Source organism: Aythya fuligula, chromosome 18 (genome assembly GCF_009819795.1).
Source record: "Aythya fuligula isolate bAytFul2 chromosome 18, bAytFul2.pri, whole genome shotgun sequence".
Taxonomy (NCBI): domain Eukaryota; kingdom Metazoa; phylum Chordata; class Aves; order Anseriformes; family Anatidae; genus Aythya; species Aythya fuligula.
Genome location: NC_045576.1, coordinates 6,659,749 through 6,678,216, shown reverse-complemented (window position 1 = coordinate 6,678,216; position 18,468 = coordinate 6,659,749). Strand labels below are relative to the sequence as shown.

General features: G+C 36.4%; 1 protein-coding gene across 2 annotated transcripts; it reads left to right on the top strand.

Moving 5' to 3' along the window:
- Positions 1-256: 256 nt before the first annotated feature.
- Positions 257-16,256, top strand: ATAD5 (ATPase family AAA domain containing 5). Of its 2 annotated transcripts, none has more exons than XM_032199448.1 (23): positions 257-316; positions 865-2,657; positions 2,963-3,050; positions 3,545-3,709; positions 4,231-4,369; positions 4,892-4,976; positions 5,382-5,563; positions 6,348-6,505; positions 6,851-7,004; positions 7,274-7,567; positions 7,759-7,855; positions 8,694-8,776; positions 8,884-9,029; positions 9,145-9,295; positions 9,713-9,883; positions 10,510-10,625; positions 11,420-11,513; positions 11,727-11,791; positions 12,690-12,870; positions 13,577-13,764; positions 14,056-14,870; positions 15,782-15,946; positions 16,155-16,256. In XM_032199448.1, the coding sequence occupies exons 1-23, from the start codon at positions 257-259 to the stop codon at positions 16,231-16,233; spliced, it is 5,469 nt and encodes a 1,822-aa protein (XP_032055339.1). In that variant the 3' UTR covers positions 16,234-16,256. The 2 variants fall into 2 exon arrangements, with proteins under 2 accessions (XP_032055339.1, XP_032055338.1); XM_032199447.1 differs by having other exon boundaries at positions 14,053-14,870.
- The last annotated feature ends 2,212 nt before the right edge of the window (positions 16,257-18,468 follow it).

Here is an 18,468-nt window from a genome sequence, read left to right as displayed (position 1 = left end):
GCGCGGCCTCCCGACCGCCACGTGACCGCGCCGGGCCCACGTGAGGGCGGCGAGCGGGCGGCGGTTGGCGGCCGGGCGGGGTCACGTGGCGCGGGGCGGGGCCGCCGCCTTCCGCGCGGGTCGCTCCGAAGCGCTGCCCGCCCGCCCGCGCTTTTCTGCCCGCCCGGCTCCCGCGGCCGCCATCGGTCGGGCCCCGCCGCCCCATGGCAACGGCGCGCGCCTGAGGCCCGGCCCCGAGGGGGCTCCGCGCCCCGCCATGGTGGGCAGGCTGGCACTGGCCGCCGCCTCGCTCCCCGACAAGGACGGCGACGGGCAGGTGGGGCTGGGGGCGGCCGGGCCCGGCCGGGGGAGGCGGGGAGCCGGGGGCTGGGAGGGTGTGGGGGTGCGGGGGGCTGACAGCCTGAGGGCTCCGTGCGGCCCTTGCGGACACCCTCTGGGTGCCTTCAGTTTCTGAGGCGCTCGGCGCAAGGGGCCTTCCAGGGCAGGTGCGGTACCTGGGGGCTGGTGGCATCGCCGCCCCTGCTGTGTTGGAGGCTGGACGTGGTGCCCGGGGACATGGCTCGGGGGGGCGTTGTGGTAGCGATGGTTGCAGCAGCTGATGGTGAAGGGCTCATCCAGCCTTAATGATTCTGTGACCTCTGATGTAGCAGCTCCTGTATTTCAGGCTAGAATAGCTTTTGAAAATGGAGATATAGTTGATGTGCACGCAGCCATAGGGGGCTGACATGGGTTCTTTGAGTTCTTTGTCCTCCAAAAACGTCCTAGTATCGCAAACATGTGCTGCAGATTCTGCACTGCTCTATGTAATCTTACAGCATCTTAGCTTTTAAAAACTAAGATTAATATTAAACTTTTTTTTTGTAGCCATGCAAGAAACGGCGAGAGGAAGATGCTTCTGTCAAAACAATCACAAGGTATTTCTCACCGTTAGCAAAAACAGGGGATAAAGCGTTGTCACCGCCAAAACCCAACAATATACTGGATTATTTTAAAAAGACATCTGTACCTGAGAAAGCTACGGTACCAACTGTAGCTGGAGAAAATAAAGCACAGTTTGATGCTGATGATAAAGACTGCAAATCACATCATAAACCAGCTTCAAAGCTGAAGAGGAAAAGGAAGAGAGTTAACTTAAATAACAAACTGAGAGAGATGAAAGAACCTGAGAATGAAGGTCCAATAGAAATTAATTGTGATGACAGCAGAGAAACAACAGAGATAAAACAAGATAGTGATGATTTCATTGCTACCTGTACTTCAGTTGACCAAAACCGTGTAGGAGAATCAGCGGAAGATAATATACAAGGTGAGAACTTCTCAGATGCAGACGTCTATGGAAAAAGTGTGAAGAAAGCTGGCTTTGAAATAAATGCAGTAAAAAACAGGATAAGAAAATCGAGGAAAAGGAAGCACAAAGTATATGTGGATTTGTCTGAAAGTCTTTCATTTGAAAACCAGCTGAATGAAGAGTGTAAAAAGGAAACTAAAGATAACAAAATGGTATCTCCTGAAATAGTGGAGTGTGATGCTATTACTATTAGTGACTCGAGCTTTGACATGCATACAGATAAGGCATCGCAGGTAAATAGCAGTACAATAACAGTGTCATTTGAGGACTTCTTGAGGAGTCAAGGAGAACATAACGTAGATCATCTTGAAGAAGGCACAAAGCCAATGCTGGATGATTCTGTTACACCAACTGAAATGGACAGAAGTGGTAGTACTAGTGACCCTGAAAAGGGTGAGGAATCTCAACAGGTACCGCTCAGGACAGTAACCGTCCTTGCACAAGTTCATTCCGTTCCCCCAAAATTAGCTTCTTTAAATAGGGAGCAAAAGGGTTCTATGAAAATAGCTTCAATTTTTTTGAAGCAGAAAGGATGTATAGGAGAAAAAGAAAGTAGCCCACCCCTTTTGGAAAGTGAACAAACTGAACACATTACTCAGAAAAGAAAATCCAATGTTGTCATTGAGGAAGAGGAATTGGAGTTAGCTGTACTAGAGACTACAGGATCAGATCCTTTGAAGACAAAATCTGCTCTGGAAGAGAGGCATCAGTTTATGAAAGCATTCAGACAACCAACATCAGATGTAATAAAAAGTGGAGTTAAAAAGGCACCTGGAAAATCAAAACAAGTAACTGGAAAATCTTCAAAAGACAAAAAAGGATCAGAAGGTGACATTGGTTCAAATAAGGAATTAGAAAGTGGAGTACCAGAAGATTGTGTGGATGAACATATGCATTCTCGTTCTGAAAACCATAGAACTAAAACCAGAAGACCTAAAAAGTTTCAGAAAAAGGGAAACAGAAGAAGAAAGGCTTTGGAAGCTAAGGAAGAATGTGCCTTAAATACTAGTGATTACAATGAAGAAAAGGATTCAGGAGCTAATCTTCAAACCAAGGAAAACAACTTGGATGTAAGAATTTCATCAAGTCCAAAAGTGAACAAGTTGAGGAGGAGTCTGAGACAGAAGAAAGATGACACATCCAAAACTGTTACACCTAAAAAAAACAGAATGAGAAATGCCTTTTCTGAAGATGAAAGTGTCTGTCCTTTACAGACTTCCACACCAAAAACAAGCAAGCAATCCTTGAAAAAGAACATGTATAAGGCTGAGGTGATTACAGTGCCCTCTGATGCAAACAGTCCAATAAGGTAAACATTTTAGAATATATTCTGGCTTTTTGTTTTCCCAAGTATTGTAAGAGAGAGGCAATTGTGAGTTAACTGGAATGCAGCTCCATGAATGCTGACTGTGTTGGCTAATAATACAGAAGAACCAAAGTTGACTATAAACGTGCTTGAAGTGAAGACTTGGGGGAGAAGGGGGACACTAGCTGTTGGGGGTTTGCTTATGTTTGCAGCACTGCATTTCTGAAGTCTTTTGAAACTGAGGTTTTAGAGTTAACATTCCTTTCATTAAAAAGTCATAACAGCACCTAATGCTTTTCCCTAATTAGAATGAGGTTTACGCGGATCAGTGCAACTCTGAAATCAAATAAAGGTGAAGCAATGAAAAATGAAGAGTTAAACTCGAAAAATATAAAGGTAATGTATGTAACAGTTTGTTTCAGTATCTTGTAATTTACTACGTGCAAAGTAATTGTTAACATCCAGTATTGCATAATAGTCTAGTGTAATGAAGTACGACAGTTCTTAGAAGCCCAGTGGAAAGCGAATATTACTGTGATTTACTGCTTTTCATAACTGAACAGAGAAATCTGAAAAAACAGTATGCTCACGTTCTGCAGCTTCTCAAGATGGGACTTCATGTTTTGGGTGTAGCAGAACAGCTTATGCTTAAGAAAATCACTGCCTGTATTTCACTTGTTCTATAGACAAATTGGAGGATCCCCTTGTAGGGCTCCCTTTTGAAAAGTATTGATATCCTCTTAGTTTATTCCTCCTTTCCATTCTTTCACTTTCGTACTGTTACAAATTTTGATTAGAAATCATGTGCTTTTGGGCATGAAAGATAACATTATTACTTAAAGATATTGCTATTAATTGCTAGATATTCTGATCGTTTTATATTTTAATAGATAAGCTCTACCTCTAAAAACATATCCAAAGCAAAACAGCTGGTTGAGAAAGCAAAAGCTATACGGCATAATAGATCAAAGGTCAACGAAGACTTACCGACTCCTGTGAGGCGCTCATCTCGACAGCAAGCTCTAGCTGAAAAGAAACAATTACAAGAAAATGAAGTAAGCCTCTATACTTTGTAGTGGGGGAAAATATTCTCAGGTTCTTACAACTCATGTGAGCAGCAAAAATGTTTCTTGCGAACGTTTCTTCTAAAGTATCAAATAAGGTAGATAGTGATAAAATGGTCCAGGGGATGTCAAATAAGTAATGCAACTGCTGGACTTGGACTGGAAAGCTCATCCTAATGCAGTTCTATAAAATGCACCAGATGGGCACGCTTCAGAAGTGACTGCCTCTCTTACCTAATGGACAGCAACCTGTCTGTTTCAGGTGTGTATGTTGCAGGCATCTAAACTTAGAGTAATTCTGGCCTTTGTTTATATATTGGGCATCTTATTCTATACGCTACTTCTGTGGAAGCAACGCTAACAAAATTGCTGCATAATCTACAAATGCTATTCAGTAACTTCTAAGCTCTCTAACGCATTTCTTCACTTTCCTCAGTACCAATCAGTAAATTGTATCCTTAATGAAGGAAGAAAAATTGTTTCCCTTATTAATTTCTCTGCTTTCCATCTAGAAACCAGCAATAACTATACAGTCAAGCCTGAGTAATGCCACTACTACAATGCAGAATGTGAAGCAAAAGAATCTTCGGAGCTTAAATGATGTCTTGGGGAAAAAGTCTAGAAATATGAAGGCTTCTAAGAACTCAAAAGGTAATTGGGTTTTATTAAATCTGTTTTATGACATTTATTGCCTGTTTTTATTTTTATTTTATAAATCTGCCTTTGTAGTACATTCAACTTTTGATTTATATAATATTCCGATATACGCTTCTTATTTTTATGACCTAAGTAATCTCTGCACTGTTCACTCACAGGCACTGTTTTGTCTTTTTTTTTTTTTTTCCCCCCTTCCAGGGAAAATTGTATTTATTTTAAAACCTAATGAGATATAACTGCCAATAGCATGCTGTGCTTTGTCTTCCACAATTTTAAGGATTTTTTTAATACAGTGATAAAATAACTAGAAATATAGCTCTAACGAATTGTGATAAAATACTAATCTTTTCCTTTACTCATCTTTTTCCATAAGAAAAAGGAGTTTTTCTTATGTTATTAAATTGAATGTATAGATAGTAAACACGGAAGCCAAGTTACAATTGAGACATTATGAGAGAAATAGACTTGTACGTCAGCACTAACCTAATGATTTTTTGCTGTCCTTTTTTTCTGAAGGAAAACTGGCATATCCATCTTCATTCCTAGCCAAAAATGCTCAAAAATCTGCAGATGAACCAATTGTGATTTTTGATGAAAGCAGGTCAGTTTTCAAAATTGCAGTTGTTTAAGAACCAAAATATATTTCAAGGTGACCCTAACGTTTTCTCATGCTACAAAGTTAAGTGCTTATTGACATGTGATGCAATAAAAGCAATTTTATTGAGAGTTGGTTCCTGAACCATTGTTGAACCATTTTAGATGGCTGAAAATCTAGTTGATGACTGATGTAAAACATCCTAAATAGCATTCAAAAATAAAAATATCAAGAGATTAAATTTAGTGTTAGAGATTTTTAATAACAAAATTCAAAACTTAACTTACTGCATTTAAATTAACTTTAGCAGTTCTTCCAGGTTGCATAAACTCATGCATAGAAGTGAATGTGATTGAGCCTGAGATACCAGGTAGTCCTAATGATTTTCTTCAATTTCTATTTTCATTAAAGCCAAGATGCGTCAGAAAATTCTCAAGATGATGATCAGTTCAGATCAAAACGTGAATTCTTGATGAGTGGTTTGCCAGAATTACTGAAAAGACAGATCGCAAAGAAAGCAGCAGCAACAGAAGCATATTCTCTTGCAAGTTCATGTTTTAAGACTGTTGTCCATGTACAGCAGAAGGATGACTGTAAGCTTTTGTTCAGTTATTGATAAATGTATTTGACTTTAAGTAAATCTTTGGGCAATCCATTCAGAAATGAAAAAAGAGCTTACTGTTATGACTGGAATAGTTAACGGTTCCTTCTTGTTTTGCATTGCAATAAGAAAACAAAACTTACACGCTTCCAGTCAGATGCTTAATAAACAGTTTTCAAGTTAAACTGATGTAAAAGTAATGTATACACTTGTGGGTAGAGATACAATGCTCTTAATGTTCAATCAAACAAGTTAGTCTTTCAAGTTCTAATTTTGAGAATAAACATAATGTTGGACTGAATGGGCCAGAAGGCATTTCCTTTTGACAAAGACAATGCTTTGAGGGAGTGTGCTACAGTGTTTTCTGTCACACCCTTACAGAAGAACCAGAAGGCATAATAACCATTTAATGGTTCGTATTTGCAAACAAACCAACTAAGACACAAAATCCTGAGGAGTGCATCAGTCCTACAGAGGTGAAGGCAAAGGCTGTTATTTAGAGTAAGCAGATGCTGGGACCAATGTACTGGAGAAATGTATGCAAAAATGTGCAAACTTGTTCTGCTTGTGGGAGGAAGAATTAGCAAAGATAAGAAGCTAATGCAGTGTAAATTAAATAAGCTTGGCTTTGATATGAGCAAACACTATTACACCTATAGCTTTCTTTATTACTGTGGGATGGCTTTGTCTGTGGTGTATCTCTGTTTTGTTACCACGTTTTTTTTTGTTTTTTTTTTTAACGCTTTTTTGTTGTTTTCATTTGTTTTCTTTTTCAGGTCATCCAATGTGGAATTTGAATTCACCATTGTGTCCTCTATTAACTAAGTTAAAGAAACTGAGCACTGAGGTCACTGATGTCACAAAAATCACCATCTCACTTGGTGAATTTTCCACTGTGAAATCAGAACTGACTGGAAACTGTTCTGCACCTGTGGTGAGTCATTAAAAATGAAGGGTCTTATTACAACAAAAAATGAAAAGAAAATTGGAATGTGTTGCTACGTGGTATGAAATATGTTGGCGGGGGGGGGGGGGGGAACCAAGTACAGTTTGAATCTGTATCAGTCCTGGAGGTTTGTTTGTTTGCTTGTTTATTTTCTTTTGTGGATGTGTGCACGTGCACTTTACCCCTAATGTGTTGTAATGCTAGGCAATTCTCAAGGCTTTCTGTTAATCTCAGGTCTTAATAAGGTAGCTACTGATCTTACCTTAAATTATGCAAAATTGTAACTGTTATTCTACATAACATTTTCAAGTGGCTTTTTATTTTGTATTGCAGTTTTCTGGTCACCGATCAGTTTTTCCTGATGCAGTCAGGAAAGGTTTACTAGATGAGATTGTGTCTTCTAACTCTCAATTTCCCGTGAGAAAATACCTTTATGCGTTTCTGAGAAGACAAACGGAGCGATTGCTTTTTGAGAATAGTATACAAGGTTAGTAATCTACATAGGAAAAATAAAATATATCAACATTCATAAGAAGGCAAGCTGAATCTTCCAGAAATATTACAATAAATAAATGTCCTTGGAAGAAAACTGGTCCACATGTTTTAGGTTATCTTGACCAATTTTTTTCAAATATGGTTTGAACAAATGTACGGCTGTAATGGACAGAACTTGAAATTGTAAAGAGGTGTTTTTTTCTGGGTGTTCATGTTGTTTGGCTTTGTGTTTTTTTTTTTTTTTTTTTTTTTCCTTCATAGAAAGCAGAGTTGGTGCTGCAAATTCTGAGGTAATTCAGAAACATTCTGAGAACTGGAAGGAAACTAAGAGGAAAAGGAGAGAAACAGAAGACCACAAATCGAAAAGGAGAAAACAAGTTGAGGGTACAGAGAAGGAATTAAAATCCAGAGTTTCCAGGAACCTCACTGCTCCTGTGTCTGGAGGAAAACAAGCAGATGCAGCACAACCAACACACTTTGGGAAAAACAAGAACCAGAAACCAGATATTATAATAGAAGACAATGAATATTTATCAGAGCCAAATACACTTTCAGGTAAATCTGTGCTTCCTGTCTGGTTTTCATTCTCTCCGCATTCAGGGAACATATGTCAGCTTTCTATGCTGATGGAAAAAATCCTGTTTTGTCTCAATATTTTACTAGACTTGAGTAATGGATAATACTCAAGATATCGAGAAAATGGATAATGCTTAAATTATCACCTTTTTTTTTTTTTTCCCCTGTAGGTGTTGAAAAGGAAGACGTGCTCTGGACAGAAAAGTACCAGCCTCAAGACTCCAGTGAACTTGTAGGGAACAGGAAAGAAATTGAAAGGCTACACAGGTCAGAACCATACTTAAAATACCTCAAAATATTGTACTACTTCTTTATGTTAATGAAATTGTTAATTATTTCACACTGTGCTTGAGTAAGACTTAAAACGTATATGTTTGTGTCCTTTGACTTCAAGAAAGTTGGAGAAACAAATCGGCAATTGGTGTGGATAGTTTTTTGGTCATGGTTTCTTTTATAGAAGTAAGTTGGTATCTTGTATAGTAAAAAATTAACACATGAGAAATACTACATGAAGCTATCAGATAGGATACAATAATGCTTTTATACATCTAGTAAAAATCAGTGGTTTTGGTCGGGTTATTTTATGCTTGCATGTTAGAGATAGGAACTTGTCAGTACTTGTCTGTGCTTTCTACAGGCATACTATGTACTATAAATATGCCCAAGCCTGATCTCGTTGCAATACATCTACTGTTGATGGTAATATAGTATTTAAATCCTTGTAATCTGTTGTGGTTTTAGTTTTATCTATTTGTGTTTTTCAAATTTTCTATGGTGGTTTAAGTTCTTCTTGTGACTCTTGCACAAAGTATAATGATGAATCTTGCAATCAATGCTATGAAATGTTTTCCACAGTTTAAATGGTTTGCTAAGTGACTTGGGTTTTATACTAATCAACTAATAGAACAGAGAATGAAGAAGTAATTGGTCTTTACAAAATAATCAAACCTTGCATATTTTTTTAATTGGAAGAGACTCATTAAGTTTCAAAGAGGGAGATCAGCCACATATTTTCCTTGAGTTTTGTTCTGTCCCATCCGAATTAGGTCTATTTTATTCAGCAATAATTTTTGTTGTTTTTGTTCTCTGTTCCTTCCCTTTATAGCTGGTTAAAAGAATGGAAAAAAAGAGCTGATTTGGAAGAAAAAAGAAATCAAAAAGGAGAAAAAGAGGACAAAGAACACCAAGGTGCTGATAGTTTGAAATAATATATAGCTTCTCATTAAAGTTGGCATTACAATGACATGAATTGATAATGATTTGAACAATATTTTCCGTTTCAAATAATTTTACAGATTCTTTAGACAGCCTTGATTTTAAAAGTAATGAATCTGATATTGAGGAAGAGATCAACCTCTGCAATACAGTTCTGATAACTGGCCCACCGGGAGTGGGTAAAACTGCTGCAGTGTATGCTTGTGCTCAGGAGCTTGGTTTTAAGGTATGTGGAGCTTTCTTGACAGTGCTATTTTTCTTATTTGTAATTAATGGTATAAAAACATTTGCAATACAAGATATCTATTTAATTTATTTATTCATTTTAAATGCCATTGCAGATATTTGAAGTCAACGCTTCTTGCCAGCGCAGTGGTAGACAGGTACTGTCTCAACTAAGAGAAGCTACTCAGTCTCATCAAGTGGACAAAAAAGGCATTAATGCCCATAAGCCTTGCTTTTTTAACAGTTGTAGCAGTGCAAAGTCACCAAGTAAGTTTCATAGTTATATATGTCTTTTTAGGAACTGAGTTTAAAAAAAAAAATTTAGACATCAGTTCTTTAAAGAAGATAGCAAATGTCAGTTCATCTGGCCTCTGTAACAATAAGTGCTCTCCTGGTTAACACAACTACACAACAAATTAAATAGTGACTTTATAATGACTCTTCAAAAATGGACTTTCGATTCTCAGGTTATTTCTGTAGTGATAGATTAAACGGTATGATACTTAATAGGAAGTTGAACAGAAAGCATTCCCTGGACATATGAAAAGTAAAATATACATAAATTGTTACAGTAAAACTGTCATATGCTATAAGCAAAACTGCAATTTCCTCTACACTTGCTTGAGAACTGTCAGTTTGAGATTACATTTCAAGCTTAAGATTAATATAAAATGTATCTTGCAGAAAAAATGTATTCTCCGAAGAAAGTAATTTCACCAAGAAAACCTCCACTGTCACCAAAAGGAGCAGGATTAAAACGAAACTTGCCCCCTAAAACACTTGCAAACTATTTCAAAATGCCTTCCAAACATAAAGGTAATGATGGAACAGTAACATCTCAAGAAAAAAATAAAGGTAGGTGTCACTATTTAGTAGTTATCTTTAGAGATAGAAAAGCTCTACTGCACTATTGTATACGTGGAGAAAAGAATAGAATTTATTACATTTATTACACCAGCTGCTGGCAGGGATGATGTAGTGCGTCTCTGATACACTTGCCTACATAGGAAGTAGTTGTCATTCTGTGTTAGAGGAGAGTTAACTAATGTACAGGCTATTTGAAGTTCAGTAGGCTCTCTAAAGGTGGTTTGGTTTCTTTGTGCTTTTGGGTTGTTTCTTTCTGGTATTTTATTTGAGACTCTGAATTTTAGTACTTTGAAAGATGTGCTAAAATGTTTGAGACCACAAATGTTGGAAGGTATGTTTCCAAATTTTTCATGGGATCAGATAGTCTTAAATGCAGGTTTTTAGAAATGGAATACTGTTTTTGGACAACTAGTTATTTTGAAAAAGCAGTATGGAGGAGCATGTGAGCAAAAGAGCTGGATAGATCTGAGGCAATGGAGTCTAATCTGAAAAGGATGTTGGTGTAGGTTTTCTGAAGCAGTTTATGCATAGGATGTTTTGTAAACCACTGCTTAGAGTGCATATTAAATGGTTTAAGTCCTTCATTTTCTGCTCAGTTCTTCATCAATCTGCAGGAAGTCTTCAGAGTTCATCTGAAGAAAAAGATGCTCAAATTAAGTCAACAAATAAAGAAGTAGAAGGAGGAGAACACAACAGAAAAAGCGCGACATCTCTCATACTTTTTGAAGAGGTAAAATACAGGTGAAACTTACTGATGTGAGCAATACATCCCTTTTTTGTTTAAGTAATGTAACTATTTCCTTCCTACTTGGGACTTGTAGGTGGATTGAAGTGTGAGGATTATCATCTTAAAAATGAATTCAGTTCCCGAGTAGTTTTATTAACCAGACTTGAATAAATTTGTTAAAAGATAACGTAACTATCTATACTGTCTATCAACAGTTGTTCACTGTTAGAACAGTTTGCAGGATTCTACTAATTCAATTTCTTTGACTGTCAAAAGTATTGTTTTTGTTTTGCACTACTTGCCTGCAATGACACTTTAAAACAGGCACTGTTAGCACCTCAGTAAAGTACTTAAGCCTACATTAATTTTTTTTTCTTTAATGTCTTACATACAAATGTAGTTGAGTCTTAAACCAATAATGCAAAGCTACAGCCAGGAATGTCATTTCAAGTAAATAAAGGAAGTATAGCGATGTTTGCTAACTGTGGGCTGATCCTACAGATCACTGGTGCAGTTCTATTAAAAAATACTAAAAAGCTATCTGGATGTTGTTTTTTATTAAGTTATCCTGAGCAACCTGCTCTGTGTGACATAGCTTGCGGGGAAGCGGGGAGTTGGGCAAGGTAATACCTGGAGATCCCTTACAACCTCAGCCAGTCTCTGATTCTGTGAACTTGTGCACAAATGAAATCTGTTCTTGTTCAGTCTTACTCTGTAGTTAACAGTTTGACTGCATTTACAGCTTGTAGCTACTCTTAAAGCTATTGGTATCTTGCATGTCATTGTGTTTTCTATAGGTAGATATAATATTTGATGAAGATGCAGGATTTCTAAGTGCAATAAAGACGTTCATGGCAACTGCAAAGAGACCTGTAATTCTTACTACTAATGGTGAGTAGTGCTTGCTTCTGTAATTACAGGCAGAAAAACCTACTTGAATTCAAATATTTAAATGGGAATGGTTGATCTAAAACCTAAAATTTAAGAGACTGTAGAGTATTTCAAGTATTTGATTAAAGATGCTTCAACTGTCTACTCTAATGGATAAATAAAATAATTTGTTTTGAACATATCATGACAGTTCACCGATATCTCTTTATCTAGATCCAACATTTAGCTTAATGTTTGATGGCTACTTTGAAGAAATCAACTTCAGAACTCCTTCCTTGGTAAGTCTATGCTTGGAAATGTAGATGATGTCCTAAGCAAGTAGTTGTCAGCTGATTTAATCTTGAAATTTCAATGTTGGTGTAGGTTTATATCTATCTGATGGAATATATCTTTTAACAGAAGACTGTTTTGGTTGTATGCGAGAGTATGTAATATGTTTTCATATTTACACATAGAATTTATTATTAGCCTGGAGGATTTATTTATCTTAACCATTTAGCATTTGAAAGAATTATAGGAAGAACATCTTTACCAGATCTTAGAAACTCAGGTTAGTAATTTCCTAGAAGATATCTAATAGCCTTGATCTGAAGCCTGACTGTGCCAGTATCAGTTTGTTCATTAAAAAGTAAAAGAACTAGAAATATTATGGGTTATTCCTTTAATATTATCACTGTCATCCTGTTACAGCAAATACATACTTGCAGCTATGTATTCTATAAAATAAATAAATATATGAGCATCAGAAGGAACTAGTTCTTGAGAAGGGAAACATTTTAATGCAAAAATTAAAATTCTTTGAGATAACAGAAAATACAGATTGGAAAGAAAAAAATATTTATGGTGGATATAGTTAACTAACACCTGCTCAATAATTACAAAAAACAAGCTGTATGCAGTTCTAGGAACATAGGCAGAATGTGGTTTTTTTTGTTGTTTTTTGTTTTTTAAATGAGTTAAATTTTCTAAACTCAAATTAATTATCTGACTTGGACTATTTGGAGCTGGTACAGAATTGTGCTGAGGTTTTAATGTAACTAATTTAATAAACCCTAATCTTTTATGTTTAAAATATATATATCAAGCATAAATAGAGTAACTTCTGTTTTACAGTCCTGACTGGTAAGAGTTGTTTTCAGTGTTGTGTTTTTATTGATACATTTTTCTTTGATTTAGATAAATGCTGCAAGCTATCTGCAAGCGCTGTGTTTGGCTGAGAATCTACGAACAGATGTAAAAGATTTAGCTGCTTTGTTAACCACAAATAACTGTGATATCAGACAAAGTGTTCTCTTCTTACAATTCTGGGTTAAAAGTGGAGGTGGATACTTGAAAGACAAATGTCTGGCACTTCACGGTATGTTGATTTTATTTAAAATAAAATAAAAATTAGATTTTCCATCTTAAGATGACTTTAAATCAAACCATTCCTAAAGTGCATGAATAGATGGTAACTTTCTGTAAGATTTGTAGAGATTTAGGTGGGTGTCTTGTGTTGTCAGGATTATTTTCTTTGCTACTTCAAAACTTCTTAGCGTACACAAGGGTTTATAAATTTGATTACTACTGCATCTCATCATGATCCTTTATCTCCCTTTCCTCTTATGAATAGCAAAACTGGACAAAGCAGGGACCTAGTAGTTGTCTCCCTTCAGCTTAGAGTTTGCAGTTCTTTATAATTTATCAAGTTGTGGGTAACTTACCTAAAAGAAGCAGAATGGAAAAAGAAGAAAAAATTGACAGCTAGCAAGGAGGAGGAAGCCTGAAGGATACAGGAAGAGTGTCCTCGGGAAGTGTGGGTGTGATAGAGAGAGACTACTGGAGCATAAATGGAAGAAAAGACTATTTCTAATGGCTGCTTGCAGAGAACTGAGAGTTGGGCAGATTGACGCTTAAGGAGACAAAATGGGTGTGATTAATGGGGCAATTTTTGTTGCTATATTCATTCAGAACTGCAGCAAGAGGCAACAGCTACGGTATTTGTGAAAGGAATTGAGACCAAGGGGTAATCAGTAATTTTATGATGCAGCTTTTTTCAAGTGAAGCACGTTGTTTTTGTGCAGGAGAAGACGAGACGAACAAAGCAAATCAAGTAATTAATGCTGAAAAGGCTACTGATTCAGAGATAGAAGTTTCTCAGGCTGATGCACCTCTTCAGGAGTTTCCAAAATGCGACGCAGGCTGTGTAGAGACATTGCTTGGCCTTAGAAATATCCTGTTGCCTTCAGAAGATTTGTTTACATTTCTTAAGGTATTTTTGTTGATAAGCTAATACTTTGAATAATTGCTAGATAATTGTGTAACTGTCACTATGAATAGTATCTTAAAAGCAAATCTTTTTGAAAAAGTTGGTTGTAGAAGTTATGGTATGATCTAGTAATAAAGCAAAATGCAAACTGGGGCAGTCTGCTGCAAGCCAAATAGTCCTTTGCCTCTGAAGTATAAAGACGGGAATATGAGGTTTTCTGTAGTATTTTTTTTAACACTTGAATGCATGATTATTAAACTTAGTAATGCTTTTTTCACAACTATTCTACAGCAGAAAATCACAACCATGGAGAAATGGGATAAATTGATACAGCTTCTCACAGAATTCCAGCTGAAGACAGTGGATTTTATATACAGTAATCTCGAACTGCTTCTTCCTTTACCAGTGCATTATCTTTCAAACCAGTCTGAAGCCTCTAACTCCACACCTGAAAGGACTACCATAGTTTCTTCAAAAAGCAAATCTATTAACAGCCACTGCTCTGGAAAAAAATCTAAAAAGACAAAGAACAAGAAAAGGCTTGATGTATTGGATGATAGTGACTTATTTGACACTGAACTGAACTATTCAGCTGAATTCTTAAGTTTGCCAGCAGATAGTTCTACATCATGTGCTGAAGTGAATAGCGAGGAATCAAAATTGATGATGAATAGCGAAGGAAAAGACGTGAAAAATAAAACCCCAGCAAATGATAAAAGATCTGCTCTTGTTTGTCAGTGTCTGAATTCACTGACTGAATTTGTGGATAATATGTCTTTCTTGGATTGCTGTGTAAACAGTAACACCAGGGAGCCACTGGAGTTCTCTAAAGATGAAGGATTTAATTGGACAAATGGCAAAATCAAAAATGGTCTTTGTGATGAATTCAGTATAGAAAATACTGATTGGTGGAGTTCCCAGAGCTGTAGTGAAATAAAGGCAGCTATTGAAGCACTCAGTTTTAAGAAATGTTCTGTTAGTATTTCCCAAAAATTGGAAACCTCCTTGAGCTCCAGTAAAACACCTGAAAGTGATCAACTTGAGGGACTTACTATGCATATCTCAAACACAAGAAATTATGTATCCTTCAATCAGTCAGCTGATCCAAGGTAAGGCTTTGCAAATATTTCTGGAATACACTGCATATGCTTGTCAAGAAAAGCATTTCAGTGTGTAGGACTGTTTCAGTTACTTTATGTACAAATTCATACAGATAGGAATATTCTCAGTATGTCTCAGAACAATGGAGTAAGTTGTTCACCTAAGTAAGCTTAAATTAACTGCTTGGCACTTGCTACGAAAAATGACTTTGTTTGAATAACCTGACTATAACATTGTTCAGGAATGGTGACCTTAATCTGGTCTACTTCAAAACAGCATACACACCATCACCCCAAAAAGGAGAACAAAGGAGTGTTTTTTTCCAAGATAGTCAGATGGACTGAAATTGGTTTTGCAAGTACCAGACACTCAATTTTTCATCCAGGGCCCCTTTGTATTAAAGGTGTAGGTGTTGCCTGATGAAGACCTAACATTGAGCAAAGCTATTGCATTTTTGTAAGTAAGAACCAAGAGGAGTAATGTCAAAATGGATCTGCCTAATCTGTGACCAAACTTAGCTGATATATCATGAATTATAGATTGGATCTGAATCTGCTATTTTCCTGAACATCAGTCACAAAATGCTTTTTATTTTGAAGACCACAGATGCGCTCAGTTGTCTGACGGATAAACTAAACATCACATATATAACTAGATTGTGAAGACCTTGTCAGATTAGATAGTTAAGCGAAGAGCATTGGCAAAACAAACTACTGTCCCTTGTGTTTCTGCATAAGTGCAGTTTTGAAATGTTGTGTAAGCAGCATATGATCAAAAATTGCAGGTGTCTAATCCACTGAGAAGCAGTGTCAGACACCAGTATCTTTAACAGTTTTAAACCAGTGGCTTTGATTTTAAAAGAACAAAATGGGGATGATGATCTTGAACAAGAAACAATAAAGCTTCATTCTCATTTTAGCATTCACGAAAAAGCACAGAAGAGGTTGGCAGTCATCAGAACTATATTTTCCAGAGCTCCTTTAAACCTGGGTAACAAGCAAGCTAGCATACTTGAATATCTCCCTACTCTTCGCAGTATTTGTAGGTCTGAGAAGATTAAAGAGCAAGGAAAGACTAAAAGAAGGTAAGTTTTTTTAGTTTTCCTAAATCCTGCTATGTTTCAGTATACGAGTTAGTTGTATTTTAATTTATTTATTTATTATAAAATATTTTGTAAAAATCTTTCTAGATGAGAAAGGTGGATATTGCCTCTCTAAATAGAAGTATTTTCTACAATTTGGAAATAACTTTGCCCCCTTATAGTTACTCTTACTTTTTTTTTTTTTTTACAGGTTCTTGCATTATCTTGAAGGAATTCATCTCGAAATACCCAGACAAATGATACGCAGTCTGTCTCTAGACTTCCCTTAAAATTGCTAACACCAGAAATACATTGTGCCTAATGGTGGTTTTCTCACCATGTTTTTTTTTTTTTTAAACACATTATTTTATTGTATATTCAGAGCCATTTGTATATTAAATTTCTATAAGTATTTAAAATAATGTATATATCTATTGTCATGATATTGCTTTTAACAACTGAAGTGTTGGTGCTTGTCTAGTAAGTGCATTTAGAACATTAAATGTACAAATTAATCAGGACTTCATGCTATCTTTTTCTGTAATCTGTGAATCATGTAGCAAGAAGTCCTTTTTTTAAAACAAACAAACAAACAAAAAAAGACAACTTTCACAACTTCTACAGCAAAGTTGTTTTTTTTTTTTTTATACCTCACTCACCCATCACCAGGAGCTGACTTTAGTAAAAGAAGCTTGTTTCTTTCAGAATTTGCATAAGTGTTAAATAACACAGGGTGAGGCAGGAGCAGGGAGAGCAAGCAATAACTCTTGTGAAATGTAAATGACTGAGCAACTCCATTCACAATAACAAGTGGGTAGCAAAGTCTTTACGAAGCACTATGCCTTGATGTACATATATTTGTATACATTGGTTTCAAATTCACTCATTATTTACAGCTGATATGCATGTTGATCTTAAAAGGGTAGAGGAATGATTACTGTAGTTCATGATGGACTTGGACATTAGGCAAGACTTTGTAAATAACAATTATTCCAGTGTTACTTTGATTTCAGTAATATTTAACTACTTCTAGTCTTGTATATTGTGTTCTATTTTTATACTTCATTTTGTATTTGGCAAGACTTCAGCCTGATTATTTGTGATTGAATCTGTTTTTATACAACAATAAATTTGTGACACTTTGCTATAGTTCTGGATATTTCTGATATTATATATGAAAAGTAATACTTTAATGTTTTTGGTCTATAATATTTATTTTTTTTTTTAACTGGAAATAATCTCAACCATGTTTTTTCTACCTTTTATATTGCAGTTTTACTGTTCTTCCTCCTCAAATTGAGATTTTTGCATTACAGTGCCATTCCATTTACCTCAATGTTTCTATAATAATGGGGAAGGCTATTTTCTAGTACCTTCTGTTCTCATCCTATATTTTTCATGTCTTAAAGATGTTCAGGAATGAGAAATATTTATAAAAATGGTAAATTATTTTAAGGATCTGCATTGTAGATAACCTTTATAGTTTACTCTTTCAGTAGCACAGAGAGTGAAATAAAGTGGTGCCTGTTAAAATTTTATTGGATTGTATTGTTGCATCAATGGTCTGAGTCCTGTGAACTTCTGAAAAAAATAAAGTAAAAGCGTATCCATTCACTGCTTTATAAAGGCTGCTAACTAAGGCGTGGACTTGCATATACTGGAGACAGGCCCTATAATGTGTTACTTTCTATTTTAGAAAATACAGGGGAAGACATAAATTAGCAGTGGGAGACAACTTACTTCCTTTTGAAGCTAATTCTCTGGTTCTAATAATTGCCTTAGGAATTAATTTTAGAGAATGCTCAGGCTGTGGTGGTATAACAGGAGTCCAAAAGGTAAGGTGGAATTCAAGCAGTTCATTCCTTGATGAGAGGCTTCTGTGCAATTACCACAAAAAAAAAAAAAAAAAAAAAAAACCTCCTCAAGCTATCTTTCAAGCTAATATACTCAGAACAGTTTATTTGAGCTCTGCTAAACTAGTCACTTTGCATTTCTGTGCATCAGGTATGAGCATCTTACTATTCTACTTAAGTAGTCAGAAGTTTAAACAGGGTCAGTTCAGGATTAAGAGACCAGGGGCTGAAGCAAGAACTGTGTATCTCTTGGATGTCAGAAGGCAGGTTTCTAGAAGGGGACAGGCTGGTCTTGAGGAAAAGAGAGGAAGAGAGGATTAACTGAGCCTAACCAGAAGACCTATTCCCCTGAATGTCTTCTACCTTTGAACCAAACTCTTTTCCCGCAGTAGTGTGCATCCTGCTTATTATTTCATACTGCACATTGAGCTAGCCCATGTGTCTTATGTAGTAGGACATGCACTCATGCTTCCACAGCATGAAAGTATAAATGTAGGGAAAAACTTCTCTTTGAAGCAGCAACCACCTTCTCTTCCACCTTATAAAAAATCAGCTTCAGAAATCAGGGGAATGATAGGAAGATTACCTGGAAAGAAGAGACAACCCATGCCTGAGATCTACCTAAACAAAAGACTCTGCTGAAACTGGAACTAAAAATAGAGTTTCGAAATG

Bases quoted from the DNA above. Each gene is read 5' to 3' on its own strand.
- ATAD5 (XM_032199447.1), top strand. From the start codon at position 257: ATGGTGGGCAGGCTGGCACTGGCCGCCGCCTCGCTCCCCGACAAGGAC. The intron at 2,658-2,962 runs GTAAACATTTTA...TTCCCTAATTAG, and splicing joins GATGCAAACAGTCCAATAAG to AATGAGGTTTACGCGGATCA. The intron at 4,977-5,381 runs GTCAGTTTTCAA...TTTTCATTAAAG, and splicing joins GTGATTTTTGATGAAAGCAG to CCAAGATGCGTCAGAAAATT.